At 41.2% G+C, this 23,202-nt stretch overlaps 1 protein-coding gene across 2 annotated transcripts in view; it reads left to right on the top strand.

The window, feature by feature from the left end:
• Window positions 1–98: 98 nt before the first annotated feature.
• Window positions 99–23,202, top strand: part of LOC118397906 (GTP-binding protein Rheb) — a 46,260-nt gene continuing 23,156 nt past the window's right edge. The window contains exons 1-3 of one of the 2 annotated variants that reach the window (XM_052483780.1): window positions 99–3,016; window positions 3,067–4,248; window positions 16,913–16,984. In XM_052483780.1, coding sequence (XP_052339740.1) covers window positions 4,197–4,248; window positions 16,913–16,984 — 124 coding nt within the window. In that variant the 5' untranslated portion in view covers window positions 99–3,016; window positions 3,067–4,196. Of the gene's footprint in view, window positions 4,249–16,912; window positions 16,985–23,202 lie in introns of both variants that reach the window. The other variant, XM_052483779.1, reaches the window with a different exon arrangement.

Below are 23,202 nucleotides of genomic sequence, written 5' to 3'. Positions count from 1 at the left end.
TTCAGTGTTACTGTACCCCCCCCTCTCCTGTCCTCTAGTCAGTGTTACTGTACCCCCACCTCTCCTGTCCTCTAGTCAGTGTTACTGTACCCCCCCACTAGACAGCACCACTGTGTTTACCCTCACCACCCCTCACCCAGAACAGTGCCTGAACAGGAGTTCACACTGATGTATTCTATTGCCCGTATGTCACCATCTCCCAACCCTCTCTATTGTTTCAACAAAAAAAGCTCTCCTCTTGCCAGTGACTCCTGTTTATAGCTTTTTTAATGCTCATCTGATGATTGATGTAATTTCTGTTTCTGTGGGTAAATGCGACATAAGCGTAATGTTGATGTGTTGGTTTTTAATCCACGTTTTTCATTTCCGTTGATATACAGTGGGGCAAAAAAAGTATTTAGTCAGCCACCAATTGTGCAAGTTCTCCCACTTAAGATGAGAGGCCTGTAATTTTCATCATAGGTACACTTCAATTATGACAGGCAAAATGAGAAGAAAAAATATCCAGATAATCACATTGTAGGATTTTTAATGAATTTATTTGCAAATTATGGTGGAAAATAAGTATTTGGTCAATAACAAAAGTTTCTCTCAATAATTTGTTATATATCCTTTGTTGGAAATGACAGAGGTCAAACGTTTTCTGTAAGTCTTCACAAGGTTTTCATACAATGTTGCTGGTATTTTGGCCCATTCCTCCATGCAGATCTCCTCTAGAGCAGTGATGTTTTGGGGCTGTTGCTGGGCAACACGGACTTTCAACTCCCTCCAAAGATTTTCTATGGGGTTGAGATCTGGAGACTGGCTAGGCCACTCCAGGACCTTGAAATGCTTCTTACGAAGCCACTCCTTCGTTGCCCGGGCAGTGATTTTGGGATCATTGTCATGCTGAAAGACTCAGCCACGTTTCATCTTCAATGCCCTTGCTGATGGAAGGAGGTTTTCACTCAAAATCTCACGATACATGGCCCCATTCATTCTTTCCTTTACACGGATCAGTCATCCTGGTCCCTTTGCAGAAAAACAGCCCCAAAGCATGATGTTCCACCCCCATGCTTCACAGTAGGTATGGTGTTCTTTGGATGCAACTCAGCATTCTTTGTCCTCCAAACACGACGAGTTGAGTTTTTACACTACGCCGTCCCTGGCGGCATAGTGTGTTACTAATGGTAGGCTTTGTTACTTTGGTCCCTGCTCTCTGCAGGTCATTCACTAGGTCCCCCCGTGTGGTTCTGGGATTTTTGCTCACCGTTCTTGTGATCATTTTGACCCCATGGGGTGAGATCGTGCGTGGAGCCCCAGATCGAGGGAGATTATCAGTGGTCTTGTATGTCTTCCATTTCCTAATAATTGCTCCCACAGTTGATTTCTTCAAACCAAGCTGCTTACCTATTGCAGATTCAGTCTTCCCAGCCTGGTGCTGGTCTACAATTTTGTTTCTGGTGTCCTTTGACAGCTCTTTGGTCTTGGCCATAGTGTAGTTTGGAGTGTGACTGAGGTTGTGGACAGGTGTCTTTTATACTGATAACAAGTTCAAACAGGTGCCATTAATACAGCTAACGAGTGGAGGACAGAGGAGCCTCTTAAAGAAGAAGTTACAGGTCTGTGAGAGCCAGAAATCTTGCTTGTGTGTAGGTGACCAAATACTTATTTTCCACCATAATTAAAAAATAAATTCATTAAAAATCCTACAATGTGATTTTCTGGATTTTTTTTCTCATTTTGTCTGTCATAGTTGAAGTGAAGCTATGATGAAAATTACAGGCCTCTCTCATATGTTTAAGTGGGAGGACTTGCACAATTGGTGGCTGACTAAATACTTTTTTGCCCCACTGTGTATATATATATATTTTTTTTTTACAATGTTTGTTAATATGGTGAAGCGGTTTGACATGTATAGCTAAAGTTGAACCGGCATTAAGAAAGAAAGTGAAATCTTAAATGTTTATGCTGCCATCGCTTTGGTTGCTATTAGTATCGGCGTGCTGGCAGGAGGAAAAAAAGCTGTCCTGTAAACGTCCACACCAAGCTTTTCGTCAGGTCAACAGATCCAAAGCTTAATTAATTGCGGTCATTATTGTTAATATTGTAAATATTTTAAGTTGGACAGACTATTTATTCATTGAGCGTTTTTGTGAAGCACATTGAGTGACAATCATGTTTTTTTGGGGACTTTTTTTGCATAATGTTGACCAGATGTATTGTAAGCCTTGTATTTATCTTGTATGGAAGAAAAAAAACTACTCAAACTTACAAATACATACATATCTATTGATATGTGTTTTTTGTGTGTTGTGCAGATTTTATTCTCATCCATTTTTAGCTAGCAGTGGCTAAAGTTTGAAGTGGCTGTTTAAAGAAATCTGAGCCATGGATTATTGTTCTCCTGGCTCATAGACTACATTCAGAAATATGATCCATGGATTACAGTTTCTCCTGGCTCAGACTACTTTCAGAAATATGATCCATGGATTACAGTTTCTCCTGGCTCATAGACTTTCAGAAATATGATCCATGGATTACAGTTTCTCCTGGCTCATAGACTACTTTCAGAAATATGATCCATGGATTACAGTTTCTCCTGGCTCATAGACTTTCAGAAATATGATCCATGGATTACAGTTTCTCCTGGCTCATAGACTACTTTCAGAAATATGATCCATGGATTACAGTTTCTCCTGGCTCATAGACTTTCAGAAATATGATCCATGGATTACAGTTTCTCCTGGCTCAGACTACTTTCAGAAATATGATCCATGGATTACAGTTTCTCCTGGCTCATAGACTACTTTCAGAAATATGATCCATGGATTACAGTTTCTCCTGGCTCATAGGCTACTTTCAGAAATATGATCCATGGATTACAGTTTCTCCTGGCTCATAGACTACTTTCAGAAATATGATCCATGGATTACAGTTTATCCTGGCTCATAGACTACTTTCAGAAATATGATCCATGGATTACAGTTTCTCCTGGCTCATAGACTACTTTCAGAAATATGATCCATGGATTATAGTTCTCCTGGCTCATAGACTACTTTCAGAAATATGATCCATGGATTACAGTTTCTCCTGGCTCATAGACTACTTTCAGAAATATGATCCATGGATTACAGTTTCTCCTGGCTCATAGACTACTTTCAGAAATATGATCCATGGATTACAGTTTCTCCTGGCTCATAGACTACTTTCAGAAATATGATCCGTGGATTACAGTTTCTCCTGGCTCATAGACTACTTTCAGAAATATGATCTATATCCTTTGATCCATATCGGAAGACCATATCCTTTGTACATTGGCAGAAATATATTGAGGCAAGAAACTACGAGACCCAGCATGCAACAGCATGTGATCTCACCAAATATTTCCTCATTTAACCCCACTCTGCCTCATTGGGATAATTATGGGAGATTGTCAGTAGTCAGTTCTCTCCTCGCTGGTGGCGTTCTACAGTTTCAATGTGACGTTTTATTCTGTAACAGTGAATGGAATCATTGCTATAATATGAAGTTAAATGTACTGCAAGTATATAAGGCACCGCAAGATGGCAGCAGAGACCAGAACCTTTATAAACCCATTGTCAATGAACCCATGCAAGGTGAGATTTATGCGCCCATGTCTCGTCTGCTGCTGACTTTCTGTTTGGAACTGCTTTGTTTCGAATTGCAAATTCATGTCAATAATAAATATGATACCTATATATTTCTAAAAAGGCCAATATGATGTGTACCCACAGAAGGATCTGCACACGTTCTCAGTTAAACCTCAAGATTTAGTTGTGACACTCATAACACATCATGCGCGAGTTACCTTTCTTGACATTTCTACATGACATAAATTGCTGTCAGAGTGCCATCATAACGGAATTGATAGTAGATTCTCCAGTCGTTGTAATCTTTGAGAGCCAATGAATTTCGTGCTTCTAAAAACGGTGAATAAACCGTATCCAACCGCAGCTCAAGAAGAGGACAGAGACCCTCCTTTCTGCGTAAGCGCAACCAACCAACAGTGGGCATTCATTAATATTTCTTTGGGAGTGAGGTATTGTATACAGATGCGTGACTACTTTTCGCGAAATAGTTTTTTATTTAAACGAGCTAATTGCAGGTGCAATTGTGGTCCTTGTTGTTTTTAACATAGCATTTGAGATCTGTTCCAGTTTTTGATCATTTTGATGTAGTGTCGCTGCTAAAAGATGCCGCAGCCGAAATCCCGAAAAATCGCCGTCCTGGGCTACAGATCCGTCGGTAAGTGGGCGAAATTCAGTCGTTTTCAGTGGTGGCAAGGTCTATTGTGCGGTTTCTATGTAGGCGAGTTCAATGACGATAGCTTCACATACAACTAGCCAGATGTCAACGGCATGCTCATATCGAGCGGCTGCTACAACAATGTCCGCTGCCTGGTCAATTGTTGCTGTTGAATCAGCCAGTCAGCTGAATGTCACTCAACTGGAAACCCACGACTCTATAGAGATTTTGTTTAGAACTGTAGCATAGGCCTTCCTCTACTAGCCAGCGTTAATAGGCCTCCCACTGAAATCACAATTTAAATGGCCGTCTGTAGTTAATTGCGTTATGCACATTACTTTATATCATGTTTTATATTTTTTGTTACGTCAATGTTGTTACGCAAGACGCTAACTAGCAAGACGGAGTTGACGCCACAGCAGGTGTGGACAGCAGGAGCGGTCCTGATGCTGAGACTTAGTACCCCAGCTGGCACATTTGGTTTCTTAAAATTGTGGAAACGAACGTTTTTTGTTTCCCATTGATTCTGTGAACGAAGCAATTCGTTTCCTGAACAGTAAACATGTTCTGAGAACAAAGTTACATTTTTTGCCTGTTCTGAGAACCTTCATTTTTAGGTTGCAGGGAGGTTCTGATAACGTTTTACTATGGTTCCGTGAAAGTTTTCCTGTGAGTTTTTATTAATCCTTCTGAGAATGGAAATCATAGGTTATTTGAAGGTTTTTCAATAACTTTAAAATGTTCATTGAATGTTTCAATAAGACTTTTGCTAACACTGCTAGCTTAGTATGTTGAACTCCAAGCACAGGTGGGACAAATGGAAATGAATTTGCTTAAGCATTCAAACATGTATTTTTTTTTTATTGTGGCACGAGAGATTCAACCCTATGATCTTCAGTTCTCTATCCATGTAATTAGTCCACTGCGCCACCAGGATGGAGATACCAACCCATGTGTTTTTTAAAAATTGTTTTTTTTTTACTCATAGAAAGCTGTTCCGTTTAGTCTATTCAAACACCATATATCAAAGGAAACAAGCACTCATTAAGATCAGGTGTGGCCAATTAATGGGCACAGCCAACACACTTTACAAGATAGAGTTTGGACACTGAAAACACAACTTTCTTCAATAACATTCGTAGAACGTTCTTTGAACATTACTAATGGTTTCTTGTGTTTTTCATGGAAAGGTTTCTAAATGTTCTGAGAACATGACTTAAAATATAACCGTGAGGAAACCTTGTGGAAACGTTATGCTGTATTGTATTGAGTTATTGAAATTCCCATAGGAGAGCGTTGTTTCTTAACATTCTCTGAACTGTTTGAGGACATTCCTAGAACAATGTAATGTAATCATGTTTGAACTTTTAGGAAACGTTCTGTTAGTATCACTTTACAGAAATCACTCTGCCATTTCCTGATTGCTAAAACTATAATAGTTCGCCTAATTTCAGTTTGTGACAAAATAAACTAATCAGAATCATTGAATCATTGTACCATCTAAATCGCTGTCAAATATTTTCTATAGCCCAAAATATTGTTGTTTGACCTGTTTAAATCTGGTGTACAAAACCAAAAATAAAATACCCAAAATCCTAAACTTACGAATGGGAAGCATAGAAATACCGCACATAATGGATCTACCACTTTTTAGACTTGTTTTCAAGTAGGATGATTGATCTATAACTCACATGTCTATGTGAATTTGGTCAGGTCACCCCAAAAAAATGTGCTGAGAATGTTCCAAAGCTCAGCAACTATTCTGCACCATTCCCAGAACATTGTGGGAAGGTTGTGTGCAAAAATAACCATAGGACAACCGCACTCTTATGAAACATATGGTTCTCGGAACGTTATGTGCTAGCTGGGATGTCACGACTCAGGAGAGTAAAAGTATTAATGTGAATGTGGTAGCTTTTTATGAAGGAATTTGGCTGTTACCTCAAATGACATTCCATATGCTAGTGAACAGTGGATAGGTTACCTGTCCAAAACATTCATAATTAACTGTAACTTTTAAATTGACCAAACTCAGCAACATAATCTGATTACTGATTACTTTTAGTTGCTTCTGAATGACTTTCCCCTTCGGGTGCATTAGAAGAAGACAACAAGGAGTCATCAAACACATTTGGTGTTTCATCATAGTGGTCTGACTTGTGTTCACTCATTCAGATGGAACAAACTTACATTTGTGCCTTTTTTCAATGTTGAATTTCATTGAGTAAACAGAAAGGTGTCAATGTATTTTTTTTTTCTGAGTTTAAATAAGTCCAAGTCCAATCATCTAGTTTTTCAAAAGTAGCCTGTAGTCTGTAATCTGATTTTATAGTTTTTGTTGTTGTTGCTGGTAAAGTAACATTTTGTTTTTGGTAATCAGATTACATGTAATCAGTTACTCCCCAACCCGACTAGTGAAGTGAAGAAAACCAGTAATTGCATGCTGGCCTAATTCAATGACTTACATTTTGGCCTCCCGAGTGGCGCAGCAGTCGAAGGCACTGCATTGCAGCGCAAGAGGCGTCACTACAGACCCAGGTTCGATCCCAGGCTGCATCACAACCGGCTGTGATCGGGCTTTTGATAAGATTTAAGTTTGGCTTGGATGCACATTTTATGTGGTTGAAATTACTGTCAGCTTTTATGACGCTGATAAAGAAAACACCTTTACAGACGGTCTAACTGCACATTCATTTTCTCAAGATGCTAAAATAAATAAATCAGATTTCTCTACTCCTGTTCCGAGTCAAAATGTACATTTGGTGTATCATTTTACTACACGAAATGCTTAATTCTGCAAGAGTCAATATTATACACTGCTCAAAAAAATAAAGGGAACACTAAATAACACATCCTAGATCTGAATGAAATATTCTTATTAAATACTTTTTTCTTTACATAGTTGAATGTGCTGACAACAAAATAACACAAATTATCAATGGAAATGAAATGTATCAACCCGTGGAGGTCTGGATTTGGAGTCACACTCAAAATTAAAGTGTAAAACCACACTACAGGCTGATCCAACTTTGATGTAATGTCCTTAAAACAAGTCAAAATGAGGCTCAATAGTGTGTGTGGCCTCCACGTGTCTGTATGACCTCCCTACAACGCCTGGGCATGCTCCTGATGAGGTGGAGGATGGTCTCCTGAGGGATCTCCTCCCAGACCTGGACTAAAGCATCCGCCAACTCCTGGACAGTCTGTGGTGCAATGTGGAGACATGATGTCCCAGATGTGCTCAATTGGATTCAGGTCTGGGGAACTGGCGTGCCAGTCCATAGCATCAATGCCTTCCTCTTGCAGGAACTGCTGACACACTCCAGCCACATGAGGTCTAACATTGTCTTGCATTAGGAGGAACCCAGGGCCAACCGCACCAGCATATGGTCTCACAAGGGGTCTGAGGATCTCATCTCGGTATCTAATGGCAGTCAGGCTACCTCTGGCGAGCACATGGAGGGCTGTGCGCCCCCCCAAAGAAATGCCACCCCACATCATGACTGACCCACCGCCAAACCGGTCATGCTGGAGGATGTTGCAGGCAGCAGAACGTTCCCCACGGCGTCTCCAGACTCGTGCTCAATGTTAACCTGCTTTCATCTGTGAAGAGCACAGGACGCCAGAGGCGAATTTGCCAATCTTGGTGTTCTCTGGGAAATGCCAAACGTCCTGCACGGTGTTGGGCTGTAAGCACAACCCCCACCTGTGGACGTCGGGCCCTCGTACCACCCTCATGGAGTCTGTTTCTGACCGTTTGAGCAGACACATGCACATTTGTGGCTTGCTGGAGGTCATTTTGCAGGGCTCTGGCAGTGCTCCTCCTGCTTCTCCTTGCACAAAGGCAGATGTAGCGGTCCTGCTGCTGGGTTGTTGCCCTCCTACGGCTTCCTCCACGTCTCCTGATGTATTGGCCTGTCTCCTGGTAGCGCCTCCATGCTCTGGACACTACTCTGACAGACACAGCAAACCTTCTTGCCACAGCTCACATTGATGTGCCATCCTGGATGAGCTGCACTACCTGAGCAACTTGCGTGGGTTGTAGACTCCGTCTCATGCTACCACGAGAGTGAAAGCACCGCCAGCATTCAAAAGTGACCAAAACATCAGCCAGGAAGCATAGTGGTCTGTGGTCACCACCTGCAGAACCACTCATTTATTGGGGGTGTCTTGCTAATTGCCTATAATTTCCACCTGTTGTCTATTCCATTTGCACAACAGGATGTGAAATTTATTGTCAATCAGTGTTGCTTCCTTAGTGGACAGTTTGATTTCACAGAAGTGTGATTGACTTGGAGTTACATTGTGTTGTTTAAGTGTTCCCTTTATTTTTTTGAGCAGTGTATTACACTAAGAGGTTTTCAACCTACAGTCAGTGTCCAGATTTCAGCTTGGCTACTATTACATTTAACCCATCTGAACAATACAGTTCCCTTGATGTGCCATTTTGAAGTCCTTGTTAAATTTATGTTGTGCCTCATCTTCTTTTACCACTTTACCAAATCTTTCCCAAACAGACTTTTGACCCTCCCTTCTCTTTATTTTCAACTCTCCATTTTGCAGCTTTTCTCTTACTGAATTAAACCGAAATTGTCATTTTTGCCTCAGTGGATCAAAGTGAACTTTTCTTGCCCAAGTTCCCAAAAGCATTTGGCAGTTGGCTTGTATTTGTCGCGCTACAGTAAGGCCTTAATGCTTAGGCTACGCGCTAACTGCAGATAAAAAATAATGAATGAAAAACCTCAATGTATGTAGTCTATAGATACAGTGGGGCAAAAAAGTATTTAGTCAGCCACCAATTGTGCAAGTTCTCCCACTTAAAAAGATGAGAGGCCTGTAATTTTCATCATAGGTACACTTCAACTATGACAGACAAAATGAAAAAAAAAAAATCCAGAAAATCACATTGTAAGATTTTTAATGAATTTATTTGCAAATTATGGTGGAAAATAAGTATTTGGTCACCTACAAACAAGCAAGATTTCTGGCTCTCACAGACCTGTAACTTCTTCTTTAAGAGGCTCCTCTGTCCTCCACTCGTTACCTGTATTAATGGCACCTGTTTGAACTTGTTATCAGTATAAAAGACACCTGTCCACAACCTCAGTCACACTCCAAACTACACTATGGCCAAGACCAAAGAGCTGTCAAAGGACACAACATTGTAGACCTGCACCAGGCTGGGAAAACTGAATCTGCAATAGGTAAGCAACTTGGTTTGAAGAAATCAACTGTGGGAGCAATTATTAGGAAATGGAAGACATACAAGACCACTGATAATCTCCCTCGATCTGGGGCTCCACGCACGATCTCACCCCATGGGGTCAAAATGATCACAAGAACGGTGAGCAAAAATCCCAGAACCACACGGGGGGACCTAGTGAATGACCTGCAGAGAGCTGGGACCAAAGTAACAAAGCCTACCATCAGTAACGCACTACGCCGCCAGGGAATCAAATCCTGCAGTGCCAGACGTGTCCCCCTGCTTAACCTTTTCGAGATAGGGGGCGCTCTTTTAATTTTTGGATAAAAAACGTTCCCGTTTTAAACAAGATATTTTGTCACGAAAAGATGCTCGACTATGCATGGAAAGACAAAACTCTGACGTTTCCAAAACTGCAAAGATATTATCTGTGAGTGCCCCAGAACTAATGCTACAGGCGAAACCAAGATGAAGTTTCATACTGGAAATGCCCCAGATTCTGAAGGCGCTGTGTTCCAATGTCTCCTTATATGGCTGTCAATGCGCCAGGAATGAGCCTGCCCTTTGTGTCGTTTCTCCAAGGTGTCTGCAGCATTGTGACGTGTTTGTAGGCATATCATTGGAAGATTGACCATAAGAGACTACATTTACCTGGTGTCCGCCCGGTGTCCTGTGTCGAAATTATTGCGTAATCTGTAGGTCCATGCGCGTTCCATTTCTTCAGAAGAGAAAGTCAACTGCCAAGAAGGATTTTATCGTCGATAGATATGTGAAAAACACCTTGAGGATTGATTCTAAACATCGGTTTGCCATGTTTTTGTCGATATTATGGAGTTAATTTGGAAAAAAGTTTGCGTTTTAATGACTTAATATTTATTTTGTTTTGTTTTTTCTTACCCAAACGTGATGAACAAAATGGAGAGATTTGTCAACACAAATAATATTTTTTGTAAAAACGGAACATTTGCTATCTAACTGAGAGTCTCCTCATTGAAAACATCTGAAGTTCTTCAAAGGTAAATGATTTTATTTAAATCCTTTTCTGTTTTTTGTGAAAATGTTGCATGCTGAAAGCCAGGCATAATCCTATGCTAGGCTATCAATACTGTTACACAAATGCTTGTTTAGCTATGGTTCAAAAGCATATTTTGAAAATCTGAGATGAGTGTTGTTAACAAAAGGCTAAGCTTGAGAGCAAATAGATTAATTTCATTTCATTTGCGATTTTCATGAATAGTTAACGTTGTGTTATGCTAATGAGCTTGCGGATAGATTTACACGAACCTGGATACAGGTTTTTTTCGTAGCTAAACATGACGCAGAAAACGGAGCGATTTGTCCTAAACAAATAATCTTTCAGGAAAAACTGAACATTTGCTATCTGAGAGTCTCCTCATTGAAAACATCCGAAGTTCTTGAAAGGTAAATGATTTTATTTGAATGCTTTTCTGTTTTTTTGTGAAAATGTTGCCTGCTGAATGCTAACGCTAAATTATACACTAAATTCTACGCTAAATGCTACGCTAAATGCTACGCTAGTTATCAATACTGTTACACAAATGCTTGTTTTGCAATGGTTGAGAAGCATATTTTGAAAATCTGAGATGACGTTAACAAAAGGCTAATCTTGAGAGCAAATAGATTAATTTCATTTCATTTGCGATTTTCATGAATAGTTAACGTTGCGTTATGAGCTTGAGGCTGTAGTCACGATACCGGATCCGGGATGGCTCGACGCAAGAAGTTAAGCCAGTACATGTCCAGGCCCGTCTGAAGTTCGCTAGAGAGCATTTGGATGATCCAGAAGAAGATTGGGAGAATGTCATATGGTCAGATGAAACCAAAATATAACTTTTTGGTAAAAACTCAACTCGTTGTGTTTGGAGGACAAATAATGCTACGTTGCATCCAAAGAACATCAGACCTACTGTGAAGCATGGGGGTGGAAACATCATGCTTTTGGGCTGTTTTTTTGCAAAGGGACCAGGACGACTGATCCGTGTAAAGGAAAGAATGAATGGGTCCTGTATCGTAAGATTTTGAGTGAAAACCTCCTTCCATCAGCAAGGGCATTGAAGATGAAACGTGGCTGGGTCTTTCAGCATGACAATGATCCCAAACACACCGCCCGGGCAACGGAGTGGCTTCGTAAGAAGCATTTCAAGGTCCTGGAGTGGCCTAGCCAGTCTCCAGATCTCAACCCCATAGAAAATCTTTGGAGGGAGTTGAAAGTCCGTGTTGCCCAGCAACAGCCCCAAAACATCACTGCTCTCGAGGAGATCTGCATGGAGGAATGGGCCAAAACACCAGCAACAGTGTGTGAAAACCTTGTGAAGACTTACAGAAAACGTTTGACCTCTGTCATTTGCCAACAAAGGGTATATAACGAAGTATTGAGAAACTTTTGTTATTGACCAAATACTTACTTTCCACCATAATTTGCAAATAAATTCATAAAAAATCCTACAATGAGATTTTCTGGATTTTTTTTCTCATTTTGTCTGTCATAATTAAAGTGTACATACGATGAAAAATTACAGGCCTCATCTTTTTAAGTGGGAGAACTTGCACAATTGGTGGCTGACTAAATACTTTTTTGCCCCACTGTATGAATTATACATTTTATGCATTTTTTACATTCATTGTTTTCTCTTTATTCAACCCGCGGATATAACCACAGGGACTGCGGGATATGAGTCAACCCGTGGATATAACCACAGGGACTGCGGGATATGAGTCAACCCGCGGATATAACCACAGGGACTGCGGGATATGAGTCAACCCGCGGATATAACCACAGGGACTGCGGGATATGAGTCAACCCGCGGATATAACCACAGGGACTGCGGGATATGAGTCAAGCTGCGCATTATTGGTATTACCATTAATGTCAGAGGTTGAGACCTTGACATGATAGTCTCAAAACTATTTTCAGAACTTGGTCCACAAGGTGCAGTTTATATTTTCCATGCCAGAGATGTTGGTATTACTGTCCGGTTTTTAATGTGGCCCATATGTTACAGCTTCCAGTCCTTATACCAACCTTGCGGCTTTGGTTCACAAAGAACATGGAATAATGTTGGACCTCAAAGCATAGTTAAGCAAACCTTTTAATAATATCTTTCCACCATTGCCGTACAAATGTACACCACAACTGTAGTAAAATCCCTGTTGCAAAATCATAGCAGTATACTGTAGACCTTTCCATTTAGTTTGGCTCATTCACAAGACAAGTCCAAGAAAATCAAGACCATAGACTACAGTATAAGGATTAACTGTTCAGCCTGTCATTTCCAGTGTTCACATACATTCTAAAGACAATTGGTAATGTCCCCATTTTTCTGTCTTCATGTCCTCATAAAACCTTTTTTTTGCCATATTATTGTACTCCAGCTATTCATCCTGTTTTATTAAAAACATGTTCAGCTTTCCTACTATAATATGCTGCATACGTTGTACTGTATACTAAAGACTCAAAAGGACACCCGCAGTGCGTTACAGCGACTCATACATAGCCAATCTGTTAATTGGCATGTCTCCAGTCTTTGTGATAGTCATGCTGAATCTTTAAATATGTCCTGTGTTCATAGGCGTTGGCTCGTGCCTCATTAAAGCCACTGAAGAGGAAGGAGAAAATTGGTTTGTACAGTGCCATGGAATACACTACTCCTTCCTGTTTCTCCACACATTGTGTCAGGTCACTGCATAATCTGCAACTCCTGCATCTGGGCATTGTTTTGAGGTTGCATACAATTACAGAGAGAGAACGGTATGTTCAGATGTTTTTGTCGCAGGGTGTATTTATAGTTCAGAGGATGCCTGTGTTCTCGTCACACTTAAACTGCTAGTAGGTTTGATAACCTGGTTAGAATGATGTACATTCCCCATGTATTTCTAATGTGTCATCAGCAAACCAAACTGAGAACTGGTGTGAAACCGTTAACATTATGTAGGCCAGGGTTCCCCAACTGGTGGGGCCTGCGGGTGGTTTTATTTGGCCCCCCCCCCACAGGTTTTTGAGCAGTGTTTTAAAATATATATTTTTTTAAAGTTGTATTATTTTGGAAAGTGATTTTAATTTTGGAAAAAAACGTATTCCAACGCATAATAGAGATGTGGTCGTATACAAATAATAATTATAACTGATTGGATTTATATCACACTTTTCTACTAACTGAGGTACTCAAAGCGCTTTACATCGTAGGGAGAAACTCACTTCATCCACCATCAATGTGTAGCACCCACCTCAGTGATGCACGTTGACAACTGTGGTGCCGGAGCGCTCATCACACATCATCTGTCAGGTGGAGAGATCAGAGAGTGACACGACAGAGTCAGGACACCCGTTTCAGCGTCCCATCTGAAAGACGGCACCATAAAAACATTGGCCCCCGGCTGAATCTAGTTGTTGATACCTGATGTAGGCTATTTCCAATGGTGTTCGTCAAACCAGGCTGAGAACTTAAGTTGTTTTTTGGGGTATCTGTACTTGACTTTGCTATTTTATATTTTTGACCATTTTTACCACTACATTCCTAAAGGAAATAATGTACCTTTTACTTAATACATTTTCCCTGACACCCAAAAGTACTCCTTACATTTTGAGTGTTTAGCAGGACAGGAAAATTGCCCAATTCACACACTTATCCAAGGAATATCCCTGGTCATCACCACTGCCTCTGATCTGGTGGACTCACTAAACACAATGCTTTGTATATTATGTCTGGGCTTTGGAGTGTGCTCCTGGCTATCCGTAAAAAAAGGTCATGGTGCCAAATTCACAAAGAAATGTGAGTTATAGATTTTTCAATCCCTTTGAAAGCAAGTCTAAGAAGCAGTAGATCTGTTCTATGTGCGCTATTTCTATGCTTCCCGTTCTGCAGTTGAGTTTTTACATATTTTACTATGGCTTTTGTACACCGGCTTCAAACAGCTGAATAAACATTATTTTTGACTGTTTGTTTGGTCACTCAAACTGAAATGTAGAATTTTAGCAACCAGGAAATGGCGGAGCAATTTCTGCATAGTGCAATTTATATATAAGGAACTTGAAATGATACTTAAGTACAGTTGAAGTCGGAAGTTTACATACACTTAGGTTGGCGTCAATACATTTGTTATTAACAAACTACAGTTTTGGCAAGTCGGTTAGACATCTACTTTGTGCACGACACAAGTAATTTATCCAACAATTGTTTACAGATTATTTCACTTATAATTCACTGAATCACAATCACTTATAATTCACTGAATCACAATTCCAGTGGGTCAGAAGTTTACATACACTAAGTTGACTTTGCCTTTAAACAGCTTGGAAAATTCCAGAAAATAATGTCATGGCTTTAGAAGCTTCTGATAGGCTAATTGACATCATTTGAGTCAGTTGGAGGTATACCTGTGGATGTATTTCAAGGCCTACCTTCAAACTCAGTGCCTCTTTGCTTGACATCATGGGAAAATCAAAATTGATCAGGCAAGAGCTCAGAAAAAAATGGTAGACCTCCACAAGTCTGGTTCATCCTTGGGAGCAATTTCCAAACGCCTGAAGGTACCACGTTCATCTGTACAAACAATAGTACCCATGGGACCACAGCCATCATACCACTCAAGAAGGAGACACGTTCTGTCTCCTAGAGATGAACGTACTTTGGTGTGAAAAGTGCAAATCAATCCCAGAACAACAGCAAAGGACCTTGTGAAGATGCTGGAGGAAACCGGTACAAAAATATCTATATCCACAGTAAAACGAGTCCTATATTGACATAACCTGAAAGGCCGCTCAGCAAGGAAGAAACCACTGCTCCAAAACCTGCATAAAAAAGCCAGACTACAGTTTGCAACTGCACATGGGGACAAAGGTTGTCCTCTGGTCTGATGAAACCAAAATAGAACTGTTTGGCCATAATGACCATCGTTATGTTTGGAGGAAAAAGGGGGAGGCTTGCAAGTTGAAGAACACCATCCCAACCGTGAAGCACAGGGGTGGCAGCATCATGTTGTGGGGGTGCTTTGCTGCAGGAGGGACTGGTGCACTTCACAAAATAGATGGCAGGAAAATGTGGATATATTGAAGCAACATCTCAATATATCAGTCAGAAAGTTCAAGTTTGGTCGCAAATGGGTCTTCCGACTGGAGAATGACCCCATGTATACTTCCAAAGCTGTATCAAAATGGCTTAAGGACAACAAAGTCAAGGTATTGGAGTGACCATCACAAAGCCCTGATCTCAATCCCATAGAACATTTGTGGGCAGAACAGAAAAAGTGTGTGGCCAACAAGGAGGCCTACAAACCTGACTCCGTTACATCAGCTCTGTCAGGAGGAATGGGCCAAAATTCACCCAACTTATTGTGGGACGCTTGTGGAAGGCTACCTGAAACATTTGACCCAAGTTAAACAATGTAAAGGCAATGCTACCAAATACTAATTGAGTGTATATAACTTCTCACCCACTAGGAATTTGATTAAAGAAATAAAAGCTGAAATAAATAATTCTCTCTACTATTATTCTGACATTTCGCATTCTTAAAATAAAGTGGTGATCCTAACTGACCTAAAACTGAGTTTTTACTAGGATTAAATGTCAGGAATTGTGAAATACTGAGTTTAAATGTATTTGGCTAAGGTGTATATATACTTCCGACTTCAACTGTATTTAATTCAAAATGATCAAAAATCTCAATCTATTTCTATTTGACCCATTTAGTCTGGCCCAAGCCAACTTTTTTAACCAGACAAATCAGTGTGAATTTTAGACTTTTACTCAAATATTATTTTACTGGGTGACTTTCACTTTTACTTGAGTCATTTTCTATTAAGGTAACTTTACTTTTACTCAATGATGAAATTGTGTATATTTTCCACAACTGATTCTGTGCTTTTCCAATGTGTTTTCCTCAAACCTAAACTGAAACCGTGTTCGAATGGTGTACATTTCCTACACATTGTAACTATCCTTCGCTGAAAGAGCCCAACATACTACAAGTGGGTTCCACAAAGAATCTGAAAGCATTTCAAACTATGTAGCCTATTTTTTATTAATCTCAATCATCTGCATGTGTGTGTCCCTGGATTTTCACCTCCCGGGGAGACAAGATAGTTCATTTTGGACTGGGAGGTGATCATTCAGCATTGATGCGAGACTAGTAGAGCCTTGACAATGGGAGCGAGCTTCTCATTCATTCTGACGCTCCACTCCTCCGGGCTTTTCCCACAGAGCGAGAGAGTTCATGTCTCTCCAATCATGCATAGCAGTACTCCACTCTCTTTTGTTATAGCAACAGGCTGCGACATATATATTATATATAAGGGCTGTATAGGAGTGTTTAGATGGAGTAAGGCCTCTGCATTCACACAAGGAAGTCAGAGTATTTGGCCTTTCCCTATAATGCTGATGAATTACAACATATGTTAATCAAAGGACATCGATCAGCAAAGATTCTCCATTTTCTCCTTTGCAGGTAAATCCTCCTTGACAATACAGTTTGTGGAAGGCCAGTTTGTCGACTCATATGACCCAACCATTGAAAACAGTAAGTGTGTGATGTCATCACCGGTCCCCCTCCAGGTTTCTGAGTTCTGGACACAGACAGGTGCATGTCTCTAGGCTCCTCATTCATGGTGAAGTTCACACAACTCTGACTCAGCAGACACTTTATTTATTTATTTGCACCAGAGAAAATAATACAGATTTTTTTTTTTTAACTTTTTTTTTTTAAAGGAGTGTGGTTGGAAGCCCAAGGGTTTATATGAAAACCACACCACAAAACAACAATATATAAGTACACACACACACTATTAGAAAGGGCACCCATGTACATTTAACATTTACATTTAAGTCATTTAGCAGACGCTCTTATCCAGAGCGACTTACAAATTGGTGCATTCACCTTATGACATCCAGTGGAACAGCCACTTTACAATAGTGCATCTAAATCTTTTAAGGGGGGGGGGGTGAGAAGGATGACTTTATCCTATCCTAGGTATTCCTTAAAGAGGTGGGGTTTCAGGTGTCTCCGGAAGGTGGTGATTGACTCCGCTGTCCTGGCGTCGTGGGGGAGTTTGTTTCACCATTGGGGGGCCAGAGCAGCTAACAGTTTTGACTGGGCTGAGCGGGAACTGTACTTCCTCAGTGGTAGGGAGGCGAGCAGGCCAGAGGTGGATGAACGCAGTGCCCTTGTTTGGGTGTAGGGCCTGATCAGAGCCTGGAGGTACTGAGGTGCCGTTCCCCTCACAGCTCCGTAGGCAAGCAAATATAACATGTACACACTTGTTTGCTCACACAAACATGCACTCTCTTTTTCTCTTCAATAGGAGCATTTTTATTAGTGGGTTGTGTGAGAGGACTCTGTTTCATCGCCACTACAAACTATTTGCGTGGAGAGCCAGGGGAGCATTTCTGATGTTTGTGAATGAACAGTCGTTTCTGATGTTTGTGAATGAACAGTCGTTTCTGATGTTTGTGAATGAACAGTCGTTTAGACAGAAGCTAGTGGTCTACCTCACTCATAGTCTCTCAAAGTTAGACAAACCAATAACACAAACACACACACACACACACACACACACACACGCTTCAGTCAGACATACATGCGCGCAATACACATTGTTGGTATGGCATTGCTCCCTTTGTTAGCACTCATACAGTTTAATGCATGTTACAGTATCTTAATAATGTTAGTAAGATTCAAACCAATAATGGTCTATGTATACAGTTGAAGTCGGACGTTTACATACACTTGGGTTGGAGTCATTAAAACTTGTTTTTCAACCACTCCACAAATGTCCTGTTTAACAAACTATAGTTTTGGTAAGTCAGGACATCTACTTTGTGCTTGATAAGTACATTTTCAACAATTGTTTACAGACAGATTATTTCAGGCATTGCTCCCCCCCTAAAAGATTTAGATGCACTATTGTAAAGTGGCTGTTCCACTGGATGTCATAAGGTGAATGCACAGTTTAATGCATGTTAAATGACAAATGTAATGTAAATGTTAATACTCCTAGGGTAGACTGTGTTCCTGCCTACTGTATCTACGGTGTCTTAAGGCTTGGAGCTTCCATCCATGCAGCCTCCGGTGAAAGGAACGTCTAGTTATTTTTAGCCAGCCAGGGCTTATTTTTTTGTGAATGAAATGCTTGATTGCCTCAGCTGCGTCTCTAAGCCCAGGAACGTAGAATACTTCCCATTTATAAATTGTGCTGGCTTTCATTCTACAAACATGATTCTACTATACTACAATTGCGATGTGGATTTGGCAGTCTTTCCTGCTATTTCGGTGTGTGTATGTGTGTGTCGCGCTTAAATAAGCCACTGAAGAAAACCCCCTTCGCTCACCTGTGATCCCAGCCCACCGGTCACCACAGAACCACCTCCTGTGATGAGGCACAAAGGTGGTTATGGGTTTTCACTAGAGGTCGACCGATTTTGATTTTTCAACACCGATAGCGATTATTGCAGGACCAAAAAAAAGCCAATACCGATTAATCGGCTTTAAAAAAAATTAAATGATAAAATATATATATTTTTTTAACATGTTCAATTTGGTTTAAATAATGCAAAAACAAAGTGTTGGAGAAGAAAGTAAAAGTCCAATATGTGCCATGTAAAAAAGCTAACGTTTCAGTTCCTTGCTCAGAACATGAGAACATATGAAAGCTGGTGGTTCCTTTAACATGAGTCTTCAATATTCCCAGGTAAGACGTTTTAGGTTGGTAGGAATTATAGGACTATTTCTCTCTATACAATTCGTAATTCCTATACCTTTGACTATTGGATGTTCTTATAGGTACTTTAGTATTGCCAGTGTAACAGTATAGCTTCCGTCCCTCTCCTCGCCCCTACCTGGAACCAGGAACACATCGACAACCGCTACCCATGAAGCATCGTTACCCATCGCTCCACAAAAGCCACGGCCCTTGCAGAGCAGGGGGAACAACTACTTCAAGGTCTCAGAGCGAGTGACGTCACCGATTGAAACTCTATTAGCATGCACCCCGCTAACTAACTCTGGAGTTGATAGCCTTGAAGTCATAAACAGCTCAAATGCTTGAAGCACAGCGAAGAGCTGCTGGCAAACGCACAAAAGTGCAGTTTGAATGAATCCTTACGAGCCTGCTGCTGCCTACCACCACTCAGTCCGACTGCTCTATCAAATCATATACTTAATTATAACATAACACACAGAAATTCTGGCCTTTTGGTCATTAATATGGTCAAATCTGGAAACTATGATTTCGAAAACAAAACTTTTTTTCTTTCAGTGAAATACGGAACCGTTCCGTATTTTATCTAACGGGTGGCATCCATAAGTCTAAATATTCCTGTTACATTGCACAACCTTCAATGTTATGTCATAATTACGTAAAAGTCTTGCAAATTAGTTCACAACGAGCCAGGCGGCCCAAACTGTTGTATATACCCTGACTCTGCGTGCAATGAACGCAAGAGAAGTGACACAATTTCCCTAGTTTAATATTGCCTGCTAACCTGAATTTCTTTTAACAAAATATACTTCTGTGTAGTGATTTTAAGAAAGGCATTTATGTTTAAGGTTAGGTACATTCGTGCAACGATTGTGCTTTTTTCGCAAATGCACTTTTGTTAAATCATCCCCCGATTGGCGAAGTTGGCTGTCTTTGTTAGGAAGAAATAGTCTTCACACAGTATGCAACGAGCCAGGCGGCTCAAACTGCTGCAAATACCCTGACTCTGTTGCACAGAACGCAAGATAAGTGACACAATTTCCCTAGTTAAAATAAATTAATGTTAGAAGGCAATATTAACTAAATATGCAGGTTTAAAAATATATACTTGTGTGTTGATGTTTATGGTTAGGTACACATTGGTGCAACGACAGTGCTTTTTTCACGAATGTGCTTGTTAAATCATCACCCGTTTGGCCAAGTAGGCTGTGATTCAATGATAAATTAACAGGCACCTCATTGATTATATGCAACGCAGGACACGCTAGATAAACTAGTAATATCGTCAACCATGTGTAGTTAACTATTATGTTAAGATTGACTGTTTTTTATAAGATACGTTTAATGCTAGCTAGCACCTTACCTTGGCTCCTTGCTGCACTCACATAACAGGTAGTCAGCCTGCCACACAGTCTCCTCGTGGAGTGCAATGTAATCGGCCATGATCGGTGTCCAAAAATGGTGATTACCGATTGCTATGACAACTTGAAATCAGCCCTAATTAATCGTCAATTCCGATTAGTCGGTCGACCTCCTAGTTTTCACCTCCACCACCACCTGTTATGAGGCGAGGCACAAGGGTGGATATGGGTTTTCACCTTCTGTGATGAAGCACAAGGGTGGATATGGGTTTTCACCTTCTGTGATGAAGCACAAGGGTGGATATGGGTTTTCACCTTCTGTTATGAGGCACAAGGGTGGATATTGGTTTTCACCTTCTGTGATGAAGCACAAGGGTGGATATGGGTTTTCACCTTCTGTGATGAGGCACAAGGGTGGATATGGGTTTTCACCTTCTGTGATGAGGCACAAGGATGGATATGGGTTTTCACCTTCTGTGATGAGGCACAAGGGTGGATGGATATGGGGTGATGAGGCTTTCACCTTCTGTGATGAAGCACAAGGGTGGATATGGGTTTTCACCTTCTGTGATGAGGCACAAGGATGGATATGGGTTTTCACCTTCTGTGATGAGGCACAAGGATGGATATGGGTTTTCACCTTCTGTGATGAGGCACAAGGATGGATATGGGTTTTCACCTTCTGTGATGAGGCACAAGGGTGGATATGGGTTTTCACCTTCTGTGATGAGGCACAAGGATGGATATGGGTTTTCACCTTCTGTGATGAGGCACAAGGGTGGATATGGGTTTTCACCTTCTGTGATGAGGCACAAGGATGGATATGGGTTTTCACCTTCTGTGATGAGGCACAAGGGTGGATATGGGTTTTCACCTTCTGTGATGAGGCACAAGGGTGGATATGGGTTTTCACCTTCTGTGATGAGGCACAAGGGTGGATATGGGTTTTCACCTTCTGTGATGAGGCACAAGGATGGATATGGGTTTTCACCTTCTGTGATGAGGCACAAGGGTGGATATGGGTTTTCACCTTCTGTGATGAGGCACAAGGATGGATATGGGTTTTCACCTTCTGTGATGAGGCACAAGGGTGGATATGGGTTTTCACCTTCTGTGATGAGGCACAAGGATGGATATGGGTTTTCACCTTCTGTGATGAAGCACAAGGGTGGATATGGGTTTTCACCTTCTGTGATGAGGCACAAGGGTGGATATGGGTTTTCACCTTCTGTGATGAGGCACAAGGGTGGATATGGGTTTTCACCTTCTGTGATGAGGCACAAGGATGGATATGGGTTTTCACCTTCTGTGATGAAGCACAAGGGTGGATATGGGTTTTCACCTTCTGTGATGAGGCACAAGGGTGGATATGGGTTTTCACCTTCTGTGATGAAGCACAAGGGTGGATATGGGTTTTCACCTTCTGTGATGAGGCACAAGGGTGGATATGGGTTTTCACCTTCTGTGATGAGGCACAAGGATGGATATGGGTTTTCACCTTCTGTGATGAGGCACAAGGGTGGATGGATATGGGTTTTCACCTTCTGTGATGAGGCACAAGGGTGGATATGGGTTTTCACCTTCTGTGATGAGGCACAAGGTTGGATATGGGTTTTCACCTTCTGTGATGAGGCACAAGGATGGATATGGGTTTTCACCTTCTGTGATGAGGCACAAGGGTGGATATGGGTTTTCACCTTCTGTGATGAGGCACAAGGGTGGATATGGGTTTTCACCTTCTGTGATGAGGCACAAGGATGGATATGGGTTTTCACCTTCTGTGATGAGGCACAAGGATGGATATGGGTTTTCACCTTCTGTGATGAGGCACAAGGATGGATATGGGTTTTCACCTTCTGTGATGAGGCACAAGGATGGATATGGGTTTTCACCTTCTGTGATGAGGCACAAGGATGGATATGGGTTTTCACCTTCTGTGATGAAGCACAAGGATGGATATGGGTTTTCACCTTCTGTGATGAGGCACAAGGATGGATATGGGTTTTCACCTTCTGTGATGAGGCACAAGGATGGATATGGGTTTTCACCTTCTGTGATGAAGCACAAGGATGGATATGGGTTTTCACCTTCTGTGATGAGGCACAAGGATGGATATGGGTTTTCACCTTCTGTGATGAAGCACAAGGGTGGATATGGGTTTTCACCTTCTGTGATGAGGCACAAGGATGGATATGGGTTTTCACCTCCACTCACCTTGAAGAAGAAAGTGGTGTACATGTGGTCTTGCCCATGAGCTCGGAGGGAGTAGCCTGTTGGGAGTAGCCTGTAGTCTGTTGGGCAGTCGGCAGGCAGGAAGTTCAGTTCCAGTCATCCAGAGTCACAGCCCAATCAGAATGTGTCTCAGTCCTGCCTGTTCTAGTTGATTTAAACACGTCACTTTCACTGTTTATGATCTCAGCACTACATCAACATGTTGCCCTACTTCTCTCTCTGCTTCACCATGATTTGTCATGGGCTCATCAAAGCGATGTGGAGAAATGGCCTTCTTATTTGTAATGAATGAGACGTTATTTGTGTCTCCTACATGTCTTGCTAATTCTATGTTATTTTATAATACCTCTGACAGAACTGTATGTGGGTAGAATCACTTAGGAACTCTAAGGCTGCATTTACACAGGCAGCCCAATACACAGCAAAAGAGTTTATCTGATTGGTCAAAA

The sequence above is a fragment of the Oncorhynchus keta genome, chromosome 28 (genome assembly GCF_023373465.1).
Source record: "Oncorhynchus keta strain PuntledgeMale-10-30-2019 chromosome 28, Oket_V2, whole genome shotgun sequence".
Classification (NCBI taxonomy): Eukaryota; Metazoa; Chordata; class Actinopteri; order Salmoniformes; family Salmonidae; genus Oncorhynchus; species Oncorhynchus keta.
Note: the sequence above shows the minus strand (reverse complement) of the source record. Positions and strands in the feature narration are given on the sequence as shown.